Source organism: Lithobates pipiens, unplaced genomic scaffold, assembly GCF_037356315.1.
Source record: "Lithobates pipiens isolate NorthernLeopardFrog02 unplaced genomic scaffold, aLitPip1_a1.2 Scaffold_8, whole genome shotgun sequence".
Classification (NCBI taxonomy): Eukaryota; Metazoa; Chordata; class Amphibia; order Anura; family Ranidae; genus Lithobates; species Lithobates pipiens.
This window is the reverse complement of record NW_027507903.1, coordinates 454,522,310-454,538,040: the sequence shown is the minus strand read 5'-3', so window position 1 is coordinate 454,538,040 and position 15,731 is coordinate 454,522,310. Positions and strand designations below refer to the sequence as shown.

At 42.9% G+C, this 15,731-nt stretch overlaps 1 protein-coding gene across 3 annotated transcripts in view; it reads left to right on the top strand.

Annotated features, from left to right (window-relative positions):
- Positions 1-15,731, top strand: part of RNF145 (ring finger protein 145) — a 263,348-nt gene that overhangs the window by 81,839 nt on the left and 165,778 nt on the right. For 2 of the 3 annotated variants that reach the window (XM_077468425.1, XM_077468423.1), the window contains exon 10: positions 1,777-2,133. In XM_077468425.1, coding sequence (XP_077324551.1) covers positions 1,777-2,133 — 357 coding nt within the window. Of the gene's footprint in view, positions 1-1,776; positions 2,134-5,418; positions 5,449-15,731 lie in introns of all 3 variants that reach the window. The other variant, XM_077468422.1, reaches the window with a different exon arrangement.

Sequence of the window (15,731 nt, the reverse complement as noted above, 5' to 3'; positions counted from 1 at the left end):
TTCCGTTTGTCAGTGCTGCTGGAGAACCTCCCTGTGAGGGTTCAGTCAGACAATCCCGAAGTGGTTCTCATACTGTCTTGGGTGGGACACCATGTTCCCACATTGACCACTGTTCACATTCGAGGCATGGAAAATTGCCAGGGAGATTTTCTTAGCGGTCAACAGCTTTTTCAGGCTCTGCCAACGATGGACTCCTTATATGATTCTGTTGTACAGATTCAGTGCAAAGCTGGATAGGTTTGTCTCAAAGCCCAGGGATCCTTGAGCGTTTGCGGTGGATGCTCTGGTGACACCGTGGTACCAGTTCTCCCAAATCCTATTTTTTCCACAGATTTTACATTGTCTGCTTCGCAAGTATTGAGTGGAAAGAATTATGCTGATTCTCATCACCCTAGTCTGGCCCAGGAGAACTTGGTACTCTGACATTGTGAGCATGTTGACGGATGGCTCCTGTACTCTTCTAGACTGACCTGACATACTGTCACAAGATCTGAACCTCTATCCTTATTTACGGTCGTTGGCTTTAACACAAGTCTGTTGAAGCCAGATGTCTAAGGGACAGGTAGGTCTCCTTGAGGGTAGGGACCGATGTGAGTGTGCAATGTACAGGGATAGGGACAATTGTAGACACTCACTCAGGTTGAACTGGATGGACTGGTGTCTTTATTCAACCTTACTAACTATGTAACCCCCTTCACTATGTAACCATTCCTGGTGCTCCATTGTGGCAAGGTGGTTTTACTGCCTTAGTTGTCATCTGCCTAAGATGGTTTCTTCGTTCCTTCTCACCCAGGACATTGTGTTGCCTTCCTTCTGTCCTAAGCATCAGAGGGTGATGAGGATCCTTACACCTTGAATGTAGTTGATGTTGTTGGGTTACCTGAAGTAGACTGCTGCTATTTGGCAGTCAGATTCCCTCTTTGTGCTTCCTGAGGGTCCAATGAAATGTCACACAGATTCCAAATCTACTATTTTTGATGGATCTGTCAGCTTATTTCTCAAGCCTATGGTTGAAAGGAAAAGTTCCACCTTTTTCAGTGACGGCTCATTCTATCAGCAGTGTTGGTACCCCTGGGCTATTTGTCATCAAGCTTTTATAGTTCAAATTTGTAAAGCTGCTACTTGGCGTTTGGTCAGCATGTTCTATAGTCTGCTGTGTGAAGCTAAGAACATATTCTGGTTTTGTTGTTTGGGACCTATTGGGTTGTCACCCTTTGAACAGCTTCAGTGGTTTGTAACATCCCTATTATCATAGATTTTGGGATGCTCTGTGTCCCGTGTTGTACAATAAAGAGAATGAGAGTTTGTTTACCTGTTACATCTCTTGGAGTACATCACAGGACACAAATTCCACCCCTATTCCTTCCTGTGGTTCATAGCTTGCTTCAAAAAACTGAAGCCTTGCCTAATGGGGATAACTTATGCCTAGGAGGGGACTGCCTTTCTTTTTGTTCCAGAGCCCATTCACCTGAAAGTGGCAGCCTAACCCCTATGGTCATAGATATGAAAATGCTCTGTGTCTCGTGATGCACATCTCCAGGAAGGTGATTTTACAGGTAAATGAAAAATCCAATTTTCCTATTTTGCTAATTAATAACCCCTAATGGATTACTGGGGTTTAATCAGCTAACAGTCATGTTGTTTGCCCAGTTAATTTAAAATGGTCTCCCCCTCCCCAATACTGAAAAAGGATCTAGTGTTTTTTTTTTTTGGTTATGTTTTTTTGTGGGGATGGTGTAACGTACTAACACATAAACTTCCTCCTTCTCCCAACAGGTCCTTGGCACTCTTTTCATCTATGTCTTATTTATGATTGAGGAGATCCGCAAAGAGCCAGTGGAAAACATGGATGATGTAATTTACTATGTAAATGGAACTTACCGTCTGCTGGAGTTCCTGGTGGCGCTGTGTGTTGTCGCATATGGGGTTTCTGAGACTGTGTTTGGTGAATGGACAGTGATGGGTTCCATGATTATCTTCATACACTCATACTACAATGTTTGGCTGCGGGCACAGCTTGGCTGGAAGAGCTTCCTCCTTCGTAGGGATGCTGTGAATAAGATAAAATCCTTACCTGTCGCCACAAAGGAACAACTGGAGCAACACAACGACATCTGTTCCATCTGCTACCAGGTGCGGAGGTTGTATGTACATATGTATGTTATAGTGCTGCACCAACATTTTGGCCGCTGAAAATAGGGTTTTCACAATTGTGGCGAAAAAAATGGCTGCCGAAACCGCACGTGATTTTGCCAACATTTTACCTTGCTGTTGGTGTGTTTTTGATGGGTCATGTGACTCAAAAATCATCAAGAACACAACACGGGGCATTTTGATGCATTTTTGCTGCGTTAGTATTATATACGTATTTGAAGGGGTCCTGTGTGGCTCCAAATGTTGCTATCTGCTGTAGCGACGTGATTGGTGATTAAAGCTTTGGACCCACTCTGCAGATCCTTGGTGTGCTGATGACATTTTTTTACTTTGATGTGGTTCCAGCCGTTGGGTGCTCCAGCACCCACTTAGATGCAAAGCCATTTCTACAGAAATGCGTGCGTTGGGATTAGCGTGTTAAAATAAGTATTAAACATGTCACCATTTTTCTAGGTCAATATATTTTCTAAAGGTACTTTTGACATGAAGTTTTCATTACATGTCGGTAACAACCCGTGCAATCCATACATAGAAAAAAACAAAACAAATAAGTTTAGAAATTAAGTTGTGTAATAAAAAAATAAAATATAACGATAGAGGAAAAAGTATTGAACACATGAAGAAAGGGAGGTGCAAAAAGGCATGGAAAGCCACCAGCTGAAATCTATCAGTAATTGGAAAGCAATCCTACCCCCCTTGTCAGTGTAGATTAATATCAGTTGGTTCAGTCTCAAGTGATGGCCTACAAAAAGGTGTCTCATTACCAAGGTGCCACAGAAGAAACCTCTGATGGCTAAAGGCAAAGAGCTCCCAAGACCATCACAACATTATTGTTGAAAGACATACTGATGGCATTGGTTACAGAAGGATTTCTAAACTGAAAGCTCCAGTGAGCACTGTTGGAGAAAGATCATCAGTTCATCATAAACCGGTCACAACCAGGTGCTCCTCGCAAGATTTCTAACAGAGGAGTCAAAAGAATTATCAGAAGAGTTGTCCAAGAGCCAAGGACCACTTGTAGAGAGCTTCAGAAAGACATGGAATTAGCAGGTAGAATTGTTTCAAAGAGAACAATAAGTAATTCACTTAACCGCTATGGCCAGTATTCGCACTCCCCACGCAAGACTCCATTGCTAAAGAAAAAGCACGTTGAATCTTGTTTAAAGTTTGCTGCACAACATTTCGACAAGCCTATGAAATACTGCAAGAATATAGTCTGGTCAGATGAGACCAAAATTTAACTGTTTGGATGCCATAATACACACCATGTTTGGAGGTCAAATGGCACTGCACATCAACCCATATCGCCATACCAACAGTGAAGTTTGGAGGTGGGGACATCATGGTGTTGGGGCTGTTTTTCAGCATAACGATACTGGCAAACTTCATATCATTGAAGGAATGATGAATAGAAAAATGTACCAAAACATTCTTGATAAAAAAATTTGCTGCCATCTCCCAGGATGATGAGGATGAAACGTGAGTGGGAATTTCAGCAAAACAATGATCCCAAACACAAAGCCAAGCAAACTCTTGGTTTCAAAGCGTGAAAATAAAGCTGCTAGAATGGCCCAGCCAATCACCTGACTTAAATCCAATAGAAAATCCATAGAAAGAACTAAAGATCAGTGTTCATAGAAGAGGCCCACATAACTTTCAAAGTTTGAAGACTGTGTGGAAGAATGGACCAAAATCACACCTGGTCAATGCAAACCACTAATTTCTCCATACAGAATGCGTCTTGAAGCTGTCATTGCCAACAAAGGATACTTTTCCCGTGTCATTCCATTTTATTACACATAACTTAATTTCTGAACTTATTTGTTTTGGTTTCTTTGTATGTATGGATTGCATGGGTTGTTACTGACGTGGTAAAAATTTCATGTCAATAGCACCTTTAAAAATATATTTACCTAGAAAAATGGTGCCATGTTCAATACTTATTTTACCCGCTGTATATATTTTTAAAAAAACATCAATTTTGGTTTCGGCCAAGTGCAGCCTGAATTTTCAGTTTCGGCACCAAAATTTTTATTTGTTTGTATTTGTTTGTTGTATGTTACCTTTTAACAGTAGGGCTTATGCAAGGATCAGAATATGCAGTTTTTTTTTTGTTACTGAGCTGACCTGCATGTGAAAGATCTATACCGTATTTTCCGGCGTATAAGACGACCTTTTACACTTTAAAAAACTGGCCGAAAATCGGGGGTCGTCTTATACGCCGGATCAGCCCCTCCGATGCCTGCTGAGGGTTCGGTAATACTGTATGTAGCTTCAGCTACATACAGTATATACCGCTGAGCCAATCCCAGTGAGCGATCTATTCAAATGAATACAGAGCCTGCTCGGATTGGAGTAACAACCTCTGCCAATCGGATTGGCTTTGAGAGTCAGAGAGGCGCGGGCTGATGATGATACAGCCTCTGCCAATCCAAGCAGGCTTTGTATTCATTATGAGAATACATCGCTCGCCGTGATTGGTTCCAGCAAAAACAGGAAGAAGGATATGGCGCCAGCTCCTGCTCCAGCAAGAAGGACGAAATATCAAGCGTCGGAAGCCTTGGAAGGGGGTCGTCTTATACGGTAAGTACAAGAAAAAAATGCTTAAAGAGGGATTCCACCTAAAAAAAAAAAAAAAAATATTAAAAGCCATCAGCTATAAATACTACAGCTGCTGACTTTTAATAAATGGACACTCACCTGTCCCGGGTTCCAGCGATGCCGGCAGCCGAGGATCGATCGCTCGGCTCTCGGCTGCTGCCGTCACCATTCTAGGTGAGGGAATCGGGAAGAGAAGCGAATCGGCTTCACTTCCCGGTTCCCTACTGCGCATGCTCGAGTCGCGCAGCGCAATAGGAATTCTCTGCGCTGTCACTGGGACCCGTGTGTGTCCCAGCAGACAGCGCGGCAGGGCAGGAAATGACATAGACTCCCACGGGAGTCTATGCCCGTAAGTGGGTGTAAATACCTGTCTTTGACAGGTATCTCCACCCCCCTGTAAGGTGCCAATTGTGACACCAGAGGGGGGGAGGGTTGCGATCAGCGGAAGTTCCACTTTAGGGTGGAACCCCGCTTTAAACAGTAAGATTAGGGGGTCGTCTTATACACCGGCATATACGGTACTTGTACCCCTTTTTTTTGTTTCGTTTTGCTTTTGCATGTCCTCTCATGAGTGTGCACAACCGTAACATTATAACAAATTTAGTTAGTTGTATTATTTGCATCATATATTTGTGTTTTTTTTGTTTTTTTTAATGACCTTAGTTCCAAGAGGAGTCTGTCAACATTAACACAGTAGGTTTTGTTTTATAATTGTATTTGTTGTGATATGGAGGATTGGGTTACAGCCATTCCTTAGCCCAGGGCCGGATTAGGAACATCATGGGCCTGGTGCTGAGATTTTTATAAAAATGCAAAAAATGTGTTTTTAACAAAATAAATTGAATAGAGAGGAGGAGGATGAGAGAGGGGGAGGGAGGATTAGAGAGAGAGAAGGGGGGATGGGAGAGAGTGCATGCATTGGTGGGAGTGACGTCCCCGCAGCCCGGCCAAGGCAAGTGACCGAAGGCACAGAACCCGGAAGGAAGACCGGGTGAAGTTGGAAGTGCCTGGGACCCACCGGATTTATCGCAGCGCTGGAGGGCTCAGTCTGACAGGTAAGTGTACCCTAAAGTATTAATATGCTGTGCATACTTGTACCTTATGGCATAACCTACCTCATGGTCTCTAAAATGTAGTAATGTTAGAAAAGTTTACTACCACTTTAATATCACAGGATCCCAAGAGCCTCTCATGGAGCCCCCTACTGACCCGGTGGCCCTTGGGCAGTGCCCAAGTGCATAGTTGTCAACATTCCAAAAATATTTTCAGGGGCATTTTTTTTTTTTATCCAGTGCTATACTTAGAGTAGCTGACACCCCATATGTTCCTCTATACATCACAGTAGTAATCACAAAATTAAATGAGTACTAATAATGAGCAGAAAAAAATATATGAGGACTGAAAAGATTTCTTTTAGTTGAACTAACAAAAGTGTGCCCATTCTAGAGCTGGTAACATTGAAGATATTCACTATAATTTAAAAAAACACGTTTTTGTGGTTAAGAGATATAGGGAAGGAGTATGGATGGTATAAAAGTGGAAAGTATGTGCAAGTGAGGAAGAGTAATGTGTAGGGTATAGCAGTGGGCATTATGTACAGGAGATGAGTGTGCAGGGTGTGGCAGTGGGTAGAATGCACAGCAGAGGAGTGTGGAGGGTTGACAGTAGGCACTATGTACAGGAGAGGAGTGTGGAGGGTATGATGGGGGCAGTATGTACAGAAGAGAAATGTGGATGGTATGAGAGTGGGCACTGTGCACAGCAGGGGAGTGTGAAGGTTATGACAGCTGGCACTATGTACAGTAGAGGAGTTTATGAAAGTGGACAGTATGTACAAAAGAGCAGTGTGGGGGGTATGATACTGAGCAGTATGTATAGAAGACGAGTGTGGAGGCTAAGACCGTGGGCTTTATGTACAGGAGAGGAGTGTGAAGGTTATGACAGCAGGCAATATGTACAGGAGAGGAGTGTGGAGGGGTATGCCAGTGGGCAGTATGTACAAGAGAGAAATGTATGATGGTGAGCAGTATGTACGGGAGAGGTATGTGGCGGGTAGAATAGTGGGCAGTATGTACAGGAGAGGAGGTAAGATGGAAAGAAGCGTATGATAGCAGGCACTATGTACAGGTGAGGAGGATGAAGGAATCTGGGAAGGAAAAATGTAAAGGTTTGTGGAAGGATGTTTAGGGACTGCGTAGTGGTTAAGCGGGCCATACATGGATTTAAATTAAACAGAGACCAGCCATAGTTGATCTATGTATGGGCTAGCTGTTTTGTGCACAAGTTAATCTATTAATCGACTTGAGTACAACCAGCCTGTCAGGTTTTTCCCAAAACAATCAGTGCTCCCAGCTATAGTTGGCAACCCTGATCATTGTGTTCTGTGGGTAGGGAAGGCTCCCCACTGGTAGAACACAATAACACTGCGGGAGTGATTCCCCCATCCACAGGTCAGCAGGTGAGAGGGTGTGTGGGGACAGGCTGGGGAGAGAGGTCCGTCAGCAGGGGGGTGTGAGGTGCTCATGGAGCGATATCAATCAGCGGGTGGGGGGAGTAACTGGGAGCGATATATTTTTGTGTAGGATCTGTCATCTGCAGATTGGGAAATGGTCACCTGTGCTATAAGTTGAAGGGAGGTGGCTAACGTGGGAAGTGGCTGGGGAGTGACCTGGTTGGTGGTGAGTGTGAAGAGGATGCGTTTCAAGTTTTTTGCACATTTGCGGTAATGCTTACTGCCCTCTGAAAAGTTATCTGTGGTGGATTGCTTTTCAACGAGTGGTATAACAGCAGCTGACAGGCGTTCATGAGGTGCTACTGCAACCTCCTTGTCTTTTTTTTTTTTTTTTGTTTGTTTTGTTTTGTTTTGTTTTGTTTTGTTTTACATTGCTGAATGGTAGTTTTACATTTTTGGAATATGCTGCTACTGCGAGCGAGTTTGGCTTGCAGTTGCAGAGTGGCCCCGTTGAAATCAATAGGCGAGTTTGACAGGCAGTGCTGCCTGTGAAATGTTGGGTATCTGCTCGGCATAACATCATCTTTCATAGTATACAAAAAAAATCAGACTAACTTTAGTGTTTTTTTTGTTTTTTTAATATTCCCGAAACGTTTTCTTTCCAAAAATACACATTTGAAAAATTGCTGCGGAAATACTGTGTAACATAAAAAGTTACAACCGCCATTTTATTCCCTAGGGTGTCTGCTAAAACAATATATAATGTTTGAAGGTTCTGAGTAATTTTTCTAGCAAAAAAAATTGGATTTTTACATGTAAGAGAGAAGTGTCAGAATTGGCCTGGGTGGCAAGGGGTTAATTACCATAAGTAAGTAATATACAAAGAATTATTATATAGTGTTAAGGTAATTTACTATATTTTCAAAAACTGTACTTAAGCAGGTTACTTAACGGACAAATTACTGAAGTTTGAAGTTATAACTTCCAACCAGTAATTTCACAGTAAATAGATAAATAATACATTATTGTATAACTATATGATTTAGCTTGATTAAAACAGTACATTTTCAGCAGCTGAAGATTCTCATTCTCCCTCTAACTGTGAGAGAAAACATGGAATTATGGGTAAACCTTATACAGGTGGTCCCCTGGTTACAAACATCCTACTTACAAACGGAGGGAGACAACAGGAAGTGAGAGGAAATTTACCCCTAGGAAGGGAAATTCACTCTTGTAAGAGTTATTATGGGAAAAAGATACCTCCACTAATGCTTTACCACCAAGGCTTGTTTGCACAACAACCCAAAATTTTGAAAATCCAATTGTCATAGGGACAGAAAGTGAGGGGAAATCTTCTGAAGGGGCACAGACATCTAAACAAACATTACAGGGGTGTTAACCATTTCCTTTGTTATCCAAAAAGCTTAAAAATAGTTTTTTTTCCCCTTAAAAAATTTACCTGTTCCGACTTACAAACAGATTAAACTTAAGAACAAACCTACAGACCCTATCTTGTTTGTAACCTGGGGACTGCCTGTACCCATAAACCCATGTTTTGCTCTTCTAATTAAGAGGGCTGGAAGGGAGCATGTGTCTTTTAGACACATGCCCCCTTCTATGTCACGTTTTTATTGTTCAAATGGTGCTTTACCATTGGTCCAAGGCTCCAATCTGTCAAGCAAGAGGCACTGGGAGCTTATCCTCCCAGTCTACTCTAAACAGAGTTTGCCAGCTTGTATTTAAACTGGCCGCTCTGTATGTAGCTTGACAGGCTGCCTTATCTCTGGACCCATGAGTCCTAGGAACCCCAGTGGTGGGGTAGGTCTTTGGCTACCTACGCCCAAATTGGGGGTCTCTATGAACCTCGAAACTCAATAGTTTTTTTATTTGTATTTTATTTTATTTTTTGGCAAATGGGCCCATCTTAAGAAAAGGGGCCTGGAGCTGCAGCTCCAATATAGCCCCTATGTTAATCCGGCCCTGCCTGAGCCTTATTGCTGTCTGTATCTTTTTGTCCACTGCCAAAGTTCATCTCAATACTAATATTGCTCCCACAGTTGATTTCTTCACACCAAGCTGCTTGCCTATTGTAGTTGCAGTCTTCCCAGCCTGGTGCAGGTCTACAATTTTGTTTCTGGTGTCCTTTGACAGCTCTTTGGTCTTCACCATAGTTGAGTTTGGAGTGTGGCTGTTTGAGGTTGTGGACAGGTGTCTTTTATACTGATAACAAGTTCAAACAGGTGCCATTCATACAGGTAATGAGTGGAGGACAGAGGAGCCTCTTAAAGAAGAAGATACAGGTCTGTGAGAGCCAGAAATCCTGCTTGTTTGTAGGTGACCAAATACTTATTTTCCACCATAATTTGCAAAAAAATTCTTTCAAAAATCACCTTTTGTCTCTCATAGTTGAGGTATACCTATGATGACAATTACAGGCCTCTCTCATCTTTTTAAGTGGGAAAACTTGCAAAATTGGTGGCTGACTAAATACTTTTTGTACTCTGTGCATCCCTGAGCAGGCAGTCCTATTCATGTCAGCTAGGATGCAGAGCCTGCAAAGACAGATTTGACATCCATGCAGGTGCATGGCCACAAATGCAGACAGGGTTAGTTCAGGGACATACACCCACATGGATGTCAAGTTGGGAGCAATGGCTGTCTCAATGCAGCAACTGCGTCCCAATTGCTGTGAATGGGACTACCTGCACAGAAATGCACGGAACACCTGTGCAGCCGCTGTGTCCCAATTGGCATCAATGGGATTTCCTGCATGAGATGCACGGAACACCTTAAGCAATCACATTCAAACTCATGTTAAATAGGGTTCAGTACACACCTTCCATCATTTAAAGTGCCTCTGATTAACCCTAAATAAAGTTCAGCTATTCTAGTAGGTCTTTCCTGACATTTTCTTAGTCGCATCCTACAGCAAAAGCCATGGTCCGCAGACAGCTTCCAGAGCATCAGAGGGATCAGTCAGGAGAAGAGTACAAAAGTATTTTCAAGGCATGAGATATACCGTGGAACACATTGAAGACAGTCATCAAGTGGAGAAAATATGGCGCAACAGTGACATTACCAAGAACTGGACGAAACTCCAAAATTGATAAAAGGACGAGAAGAAAAATGGTCAGGGAGGCTTCCAAGAGGCCCACGGCAACATTCAAGAAGCTGCAGGAATATCCGGATATGTGGTACATGTGACAATCTCCCATATTCTTTATATGTGTGGGCTATGGAGTAGAGTGGCAAGATACTTTTCTTACGAAAAAAAGTATCCAAGCCCATCTAAATTCCGCAAAAACACATCTGAAGTCTCCCAAAAGCATGTGGGAAAATGTGTTATGGTTTGCTGAAACCAAGGTTGAACTTTTTGGCCAGAATTCCAAAAGATATGTTTGGTGCAAAAACAACCGCTCCCATCACAAAAGAACACAGTACCCTCAGTGAAGCATGGTGGTGGCAGCATTATGCATTGGGGCTGTTTTTCTTCAGCTTGATCAGGGGCCTTAGTCAAGGTAGAGGAAATAATGAAGAGTTCCAAATACCAGTCAATATTGGCACAAAACCTTTCAGGCTTCTGCTAGAAAGCTGAACATGAAGAGGAACTTCATTTTTCAACATGACAACCCGAAGCATAAATCCAAATCAACAAAGGAATGGCTTCACCAGACAAAGATTAAAGTTTTGAAATGGCCCAGCCAGAGCCAGATTGAAAATCTGTGGGGTGATCTGAAGAGGGCTATGCACAGGGTGAATCTGACAAATTTGGGCTGTGTTTGCAAAGAAGAGTGGGCAAATATTGCCAAGTCAAGATGGGCCATGCTGATAGACTCATACCCAAAAAGACTGAGTGCTGTAATAAAATCAAAAGGTGCTTCAACAAAGTATTTGTTTAAGGGTGTGCACACTTATGCTACAATATTATTTTATTGTTTTATTTTTACTTCTCTCCGCCTAAAAGATTTTAGTTTGTTCAACTGAGTTGTACAGTTTATAGGTCACATTAAGGCTGCATTCACACCTGAGCGTAGCTTTTTCAAGCGTTTTTGGCGGCATTTTTTACCGCGGTTTGCGGCGGTTTTTTACCGCGATTTGCGTGGCGTTTTTTACAGCGATTCGCTGCGTTTTTTGCCGCGTTTTGTCGCGAATTTGTGCAGGGCAAAAGGTCACCAATGTTAAGCATTGCAGATACAGCATCAAAACGCCCATAGAAACGCTCGTTGTCGCGCTAAACGCTCGAATCGAGCGTTTCCATTCGTTTCTATGGGAATGAAAACGCCCAAATCAGCCCGATTCGCGCGACAAAAAAGGGTCCGGAACTTGTTTGAGCTTCAGGCGTAGGGCTTCAGGCGACTTGGAGTGGAGATGTGAACCATCTCCATTGAGAATAATGTATTTTTTCCCCTCCAGCGTTTTGTAGCTTCAGGCGTAGGGCTACAAAACGCTCAGGTGTGAATGGGGTCTTAAGGTGGAGAAAGTTCTGAAATTATTTATCTTTGTTTTTTGTTTGTTTTTTACATCTCATGTGTAGCCGTTTTATCCACCGTAGAAAGGGACAATTGGCATGGAAAAAGTACTGTGCTATAAACTATAGCTAGTTTATTTTTTTTCTTCTTTATTCATTTACCGTTAAATACTTTATTTAACTCCTCATTGTCTTCTCATGCCACAGATAGAAGCAGTGCATCTGGACTGGTTCAACCTTGGGAGAAATACCCAGACCACACTCTGCTGGGGCAGCCTCTAATGCTGCTTTGGGCACTGGATTCTGCACAGGCACTTATCTCAACACTTGGTGCAATACATGTTCACCCTTGTGGAACCCAGTCCCTGAATACCCCTTTTGGAGGTAGGTCCACCATGAGGGGTAAAGCCTGGACTTGATATATAGTCCAACAGCTTGGACAGGTAAGACAGGGTCTCCCTGTATCTGACCATTACTGTAAAAATCTGATATTTGAAATGTATTCACTTCAAAGTGAACTTTTCAAGTTTGGAGCTAAAACTCAACTATTTTGAGCTTAGTCTCGTTTGGATAACCAGGTGTGATATACCACAGGCTGCATTATTTACTGTCACTGCTGCCTAAAGCACTGAGGGCCCGTTTATACTATGTGCACTTAACTTTTTCCTTATGGATAAATGCAGGTAACTGCAATGACGCAACAAGTGTGTTAGTTCACACCGGAAAACAGTGTTTCTCTGCATTTCAGAGTTCTGCAATATTATGCAACATGTTTGCATAATATCTCACCTCTGTGGAGGCCCTGCATGTCACCGCACAGCAAGCGCAGTGCACCATGCAAGGGTGCTTTGTGATGCGATAAAATATGCATCACACTGCCACTCAGAACTGCAGCCCAAAATTACTGCGGCCCACGCACTAAACCACAGCAGTTTAGTGCATGGGCTAGTGTGAACGGACCCTTACAAGGTACTCGGGAACCTCATTCCGCTTTTTTTTCCGTGTACACTCTGGTTGCGGCGTTCTCCTTCTGGAAATGCACCCATGTCAAAACTGCAGGCGAACATTTGCTCTGCCAAAGGCCTGCACAACAATTAAACTCTGATATGCTCCTTGCACCAAAGCAGGAACTGATTCTAACGCTATCCTCTGCAGCTGATGCTAGCTCTATTTTAGGCACGCAACAAGTAGCCTACCTGACAAAAGGAGAAATCTCTGATCTCTCATAAATCTTGGTACAGATGCTAGCTTTATTACAGCCATCTCTGTCTAGAGCCAGAAAGTGCCAGGTCTTCTCCGACACCACTCCCCTCTTCTAACTCTATTTCCCTCTCAGGCATATATTATCTGGCCTGTCTGCAAAAAGTTGATTTTTCTGTCTGCACTATTTGGAAAACTTTTGCCACTCTTGAACCTTCACTTTCTACAGGCCAAAAGCTCTACATTTCTCCCCCTGACTGTTTGGAACCAGAGATGGCACCTCTTTGAAGATGAAATGGAAGAAAGCAATTGCGACACACATACCAGAGGAAGCTTGAAGGGATTATTCAACCCTGCATTTTATGAGCCACAAACTATGGCTTTTCAACAAATGCTTCCCACTGTCGATTCATTGATTTGACAATGTGCAACAAGCCTTAGCCTAGCAGCAGTAAAAGGGGAGGAGATGGAGCGCTGGTAGGGGCTGCTAGTAAAGTATCATGGGGCAGTAGAAAAGAGAACTTTCTCGTGGCAATTCAAAACAGTTTCATCAGTCCAGACCTATATTAATAGGTTCTGGTGTGTGTTGCAAGCAGCAGCCAGGTCCTGAGAGCAGAAGAGACTCTGTAGCATGGGAGAGAGAGAGATAGAGCAATGCCGCTCTAAGAGTAGTAAGTCAGTTTAAAACAAGGCTTTAATCCGTTTTAAAAGTTTAAACTCACATTTGAGTAGATAAAAATCAGGCATACAATGGTTCTCTTTGCCATCCTCTGTTGTCCTCCGGTTTCCAGCTGGCCTGTGGTGGGAGGTCAGACCCTGGTCAGTTACGGTAGCGTCCGTAGCTTTGAGGTTTGAATTTCCCACAGTGAGCACATCAGCAGGTACATTGGTGGGAGGCGTCAGATGCTTGAGAATGGGGGGCGTTGCTATAGGATGCTTTAAGGTGAAAAACACTAACCTTTATAACCCCTTTAAGCTTTTTGCTTAAATGTATCCTATGGAAAAAGAATTTCAGAAAATATAGTTCCTTTTGAGGATGTTCCCTCCTTTAAGGAGTCTGTTGGTTTTTGCCCTGCAGCTAACAATTGCTTCTACGCCTATTTGCCAGACTATTGCTAAATGGACAAAACTAATGAATAGAGAACATGAACCTGTATTTGAGGACCCTCAGCCTTATTGTTTTGAGTGCATGCTCTAGAAAATGTAATTCATCAAGTCTCTAGGGCAGCCTTTTTCAACCAAAGTGCCCAGGCACCCTGGGGTGTCTTGAGGTTTCTTCAGGGATGCCTTGGAAAATGCCTAAAAATTGCCAAAAAAATTGTATACAAGCCAGTGGGTGTATGAAGGCTGCCTTATAGTTACACTAAGTCACTGGTTTTCATTGTGCTCCATTACAATCTACTAGATGCTGGCGTTCTAACGACCTATGACATCAGTTGAGAAGGAGGTTTTCATTCGCCTGCATAGCATCCTTGTTTGACCCTACCAGGGATCCCATATGTTCTCAAATTTTTTTGGTCTACCTTGGTGTTTGTATGTGAGTTGTTCTCTAATAAGATCCCAATAAACAAAGTTTAGGTTCAGTGGTAAGCTGAAGGTTCTATATGCTGTTGATTGTTTCTCACTGCTGCCCAATACCTTTTGTACTTTTGTAGTTTTGGGCATTTCCATAGCATATGGATAAGTGTACCACTGTCGACAAGGCATCGGGGGAATAGTGGGTCATCCCTTTTGTGCCATTTGTGTAACTTCTCAGGTGTACGGTACGTACAGTGAATAACGAATAATTGGCTGAGTTTTTGGGGGGAGGATAATGATACTTTAAGTACGTTGTCTAGTATGGTGTTCCATTCTTCGTCTGTAATATGCCCTATATCGTCCCCCATCCAGCTCTACAGTTCCATGTCATTGCTTTAGATACATAGCAAAGGAGGGAGCTGCATATGGAGGAGATTTGTCCCTTCTGGTATGATGACATGATTAGTTGTGTAAGCACCGTGGGCCTGGTTAGCTCCCAATGAGATATTGTAGCCTGTGCCGCTATAGCATGCCTGAGCTGAAGGTAGTGGAAGAATGAGGTGTTTGGCAAATTCTGTACATAGTGATTGGAAGTCTCGAAGTATACCTCCACACTGTAGTTGTGAAATATAGTTTATTCCGCTCCTTGACCAATTGGAGAAGTTTTGTAGTTTGTTTCGTTCTAGGTGGTTACAGTTATTGCATATGCGTGAGCAGTTGGTGTACCCTGTGTATTGCATATGTTTGGTCTTGTTCCATATCTTATCTATGAGTGTTAGTGTGGGGTATTGAGTCAGTTTTCCAAATTCACCTGCTTCTATGCACTCCAAGTCCATCATCAGATGTCTTCGTATGCACTATGTTCTGAATGGGTTTAAAGGACTTTGGGTGGAGCCAGCCCGTTAAATGCTGCAGCTGAGCCGCCATGAAATAATAGAATGGGTTTGGTACCGCCAGTCCACCCGAGTCCTTCGCTTCCTGTAAGGTTTCCAGTTTAATACTTGGAACCTGCTTCCTCCATATTTAATGCACGGTATAGGGTGTTACATCTTCTAAACACAAGGATAGGGATCCAGAGAGGTGCGTTGTGGAGTGCATATAATATTTGCAGGTTCCAGACCATCTTTATCAAGTTGTAGCGACCAACAGCAGAGTGGCAACTTAATCCAGCTGGTCGTATTGTCTTGAAATTTTTTTTAAAGTGGGTTTATATTTAGTTTTATATATTGGTCTAGGTTAGGGTGTATAATAATTCCTAGTTATTTGAACTTATCCACTATTTTGATCTGTTCAGCCGTGTGGGGGAGGGGCTCTGTCAGTGGTCCAAGGGTAGGATAG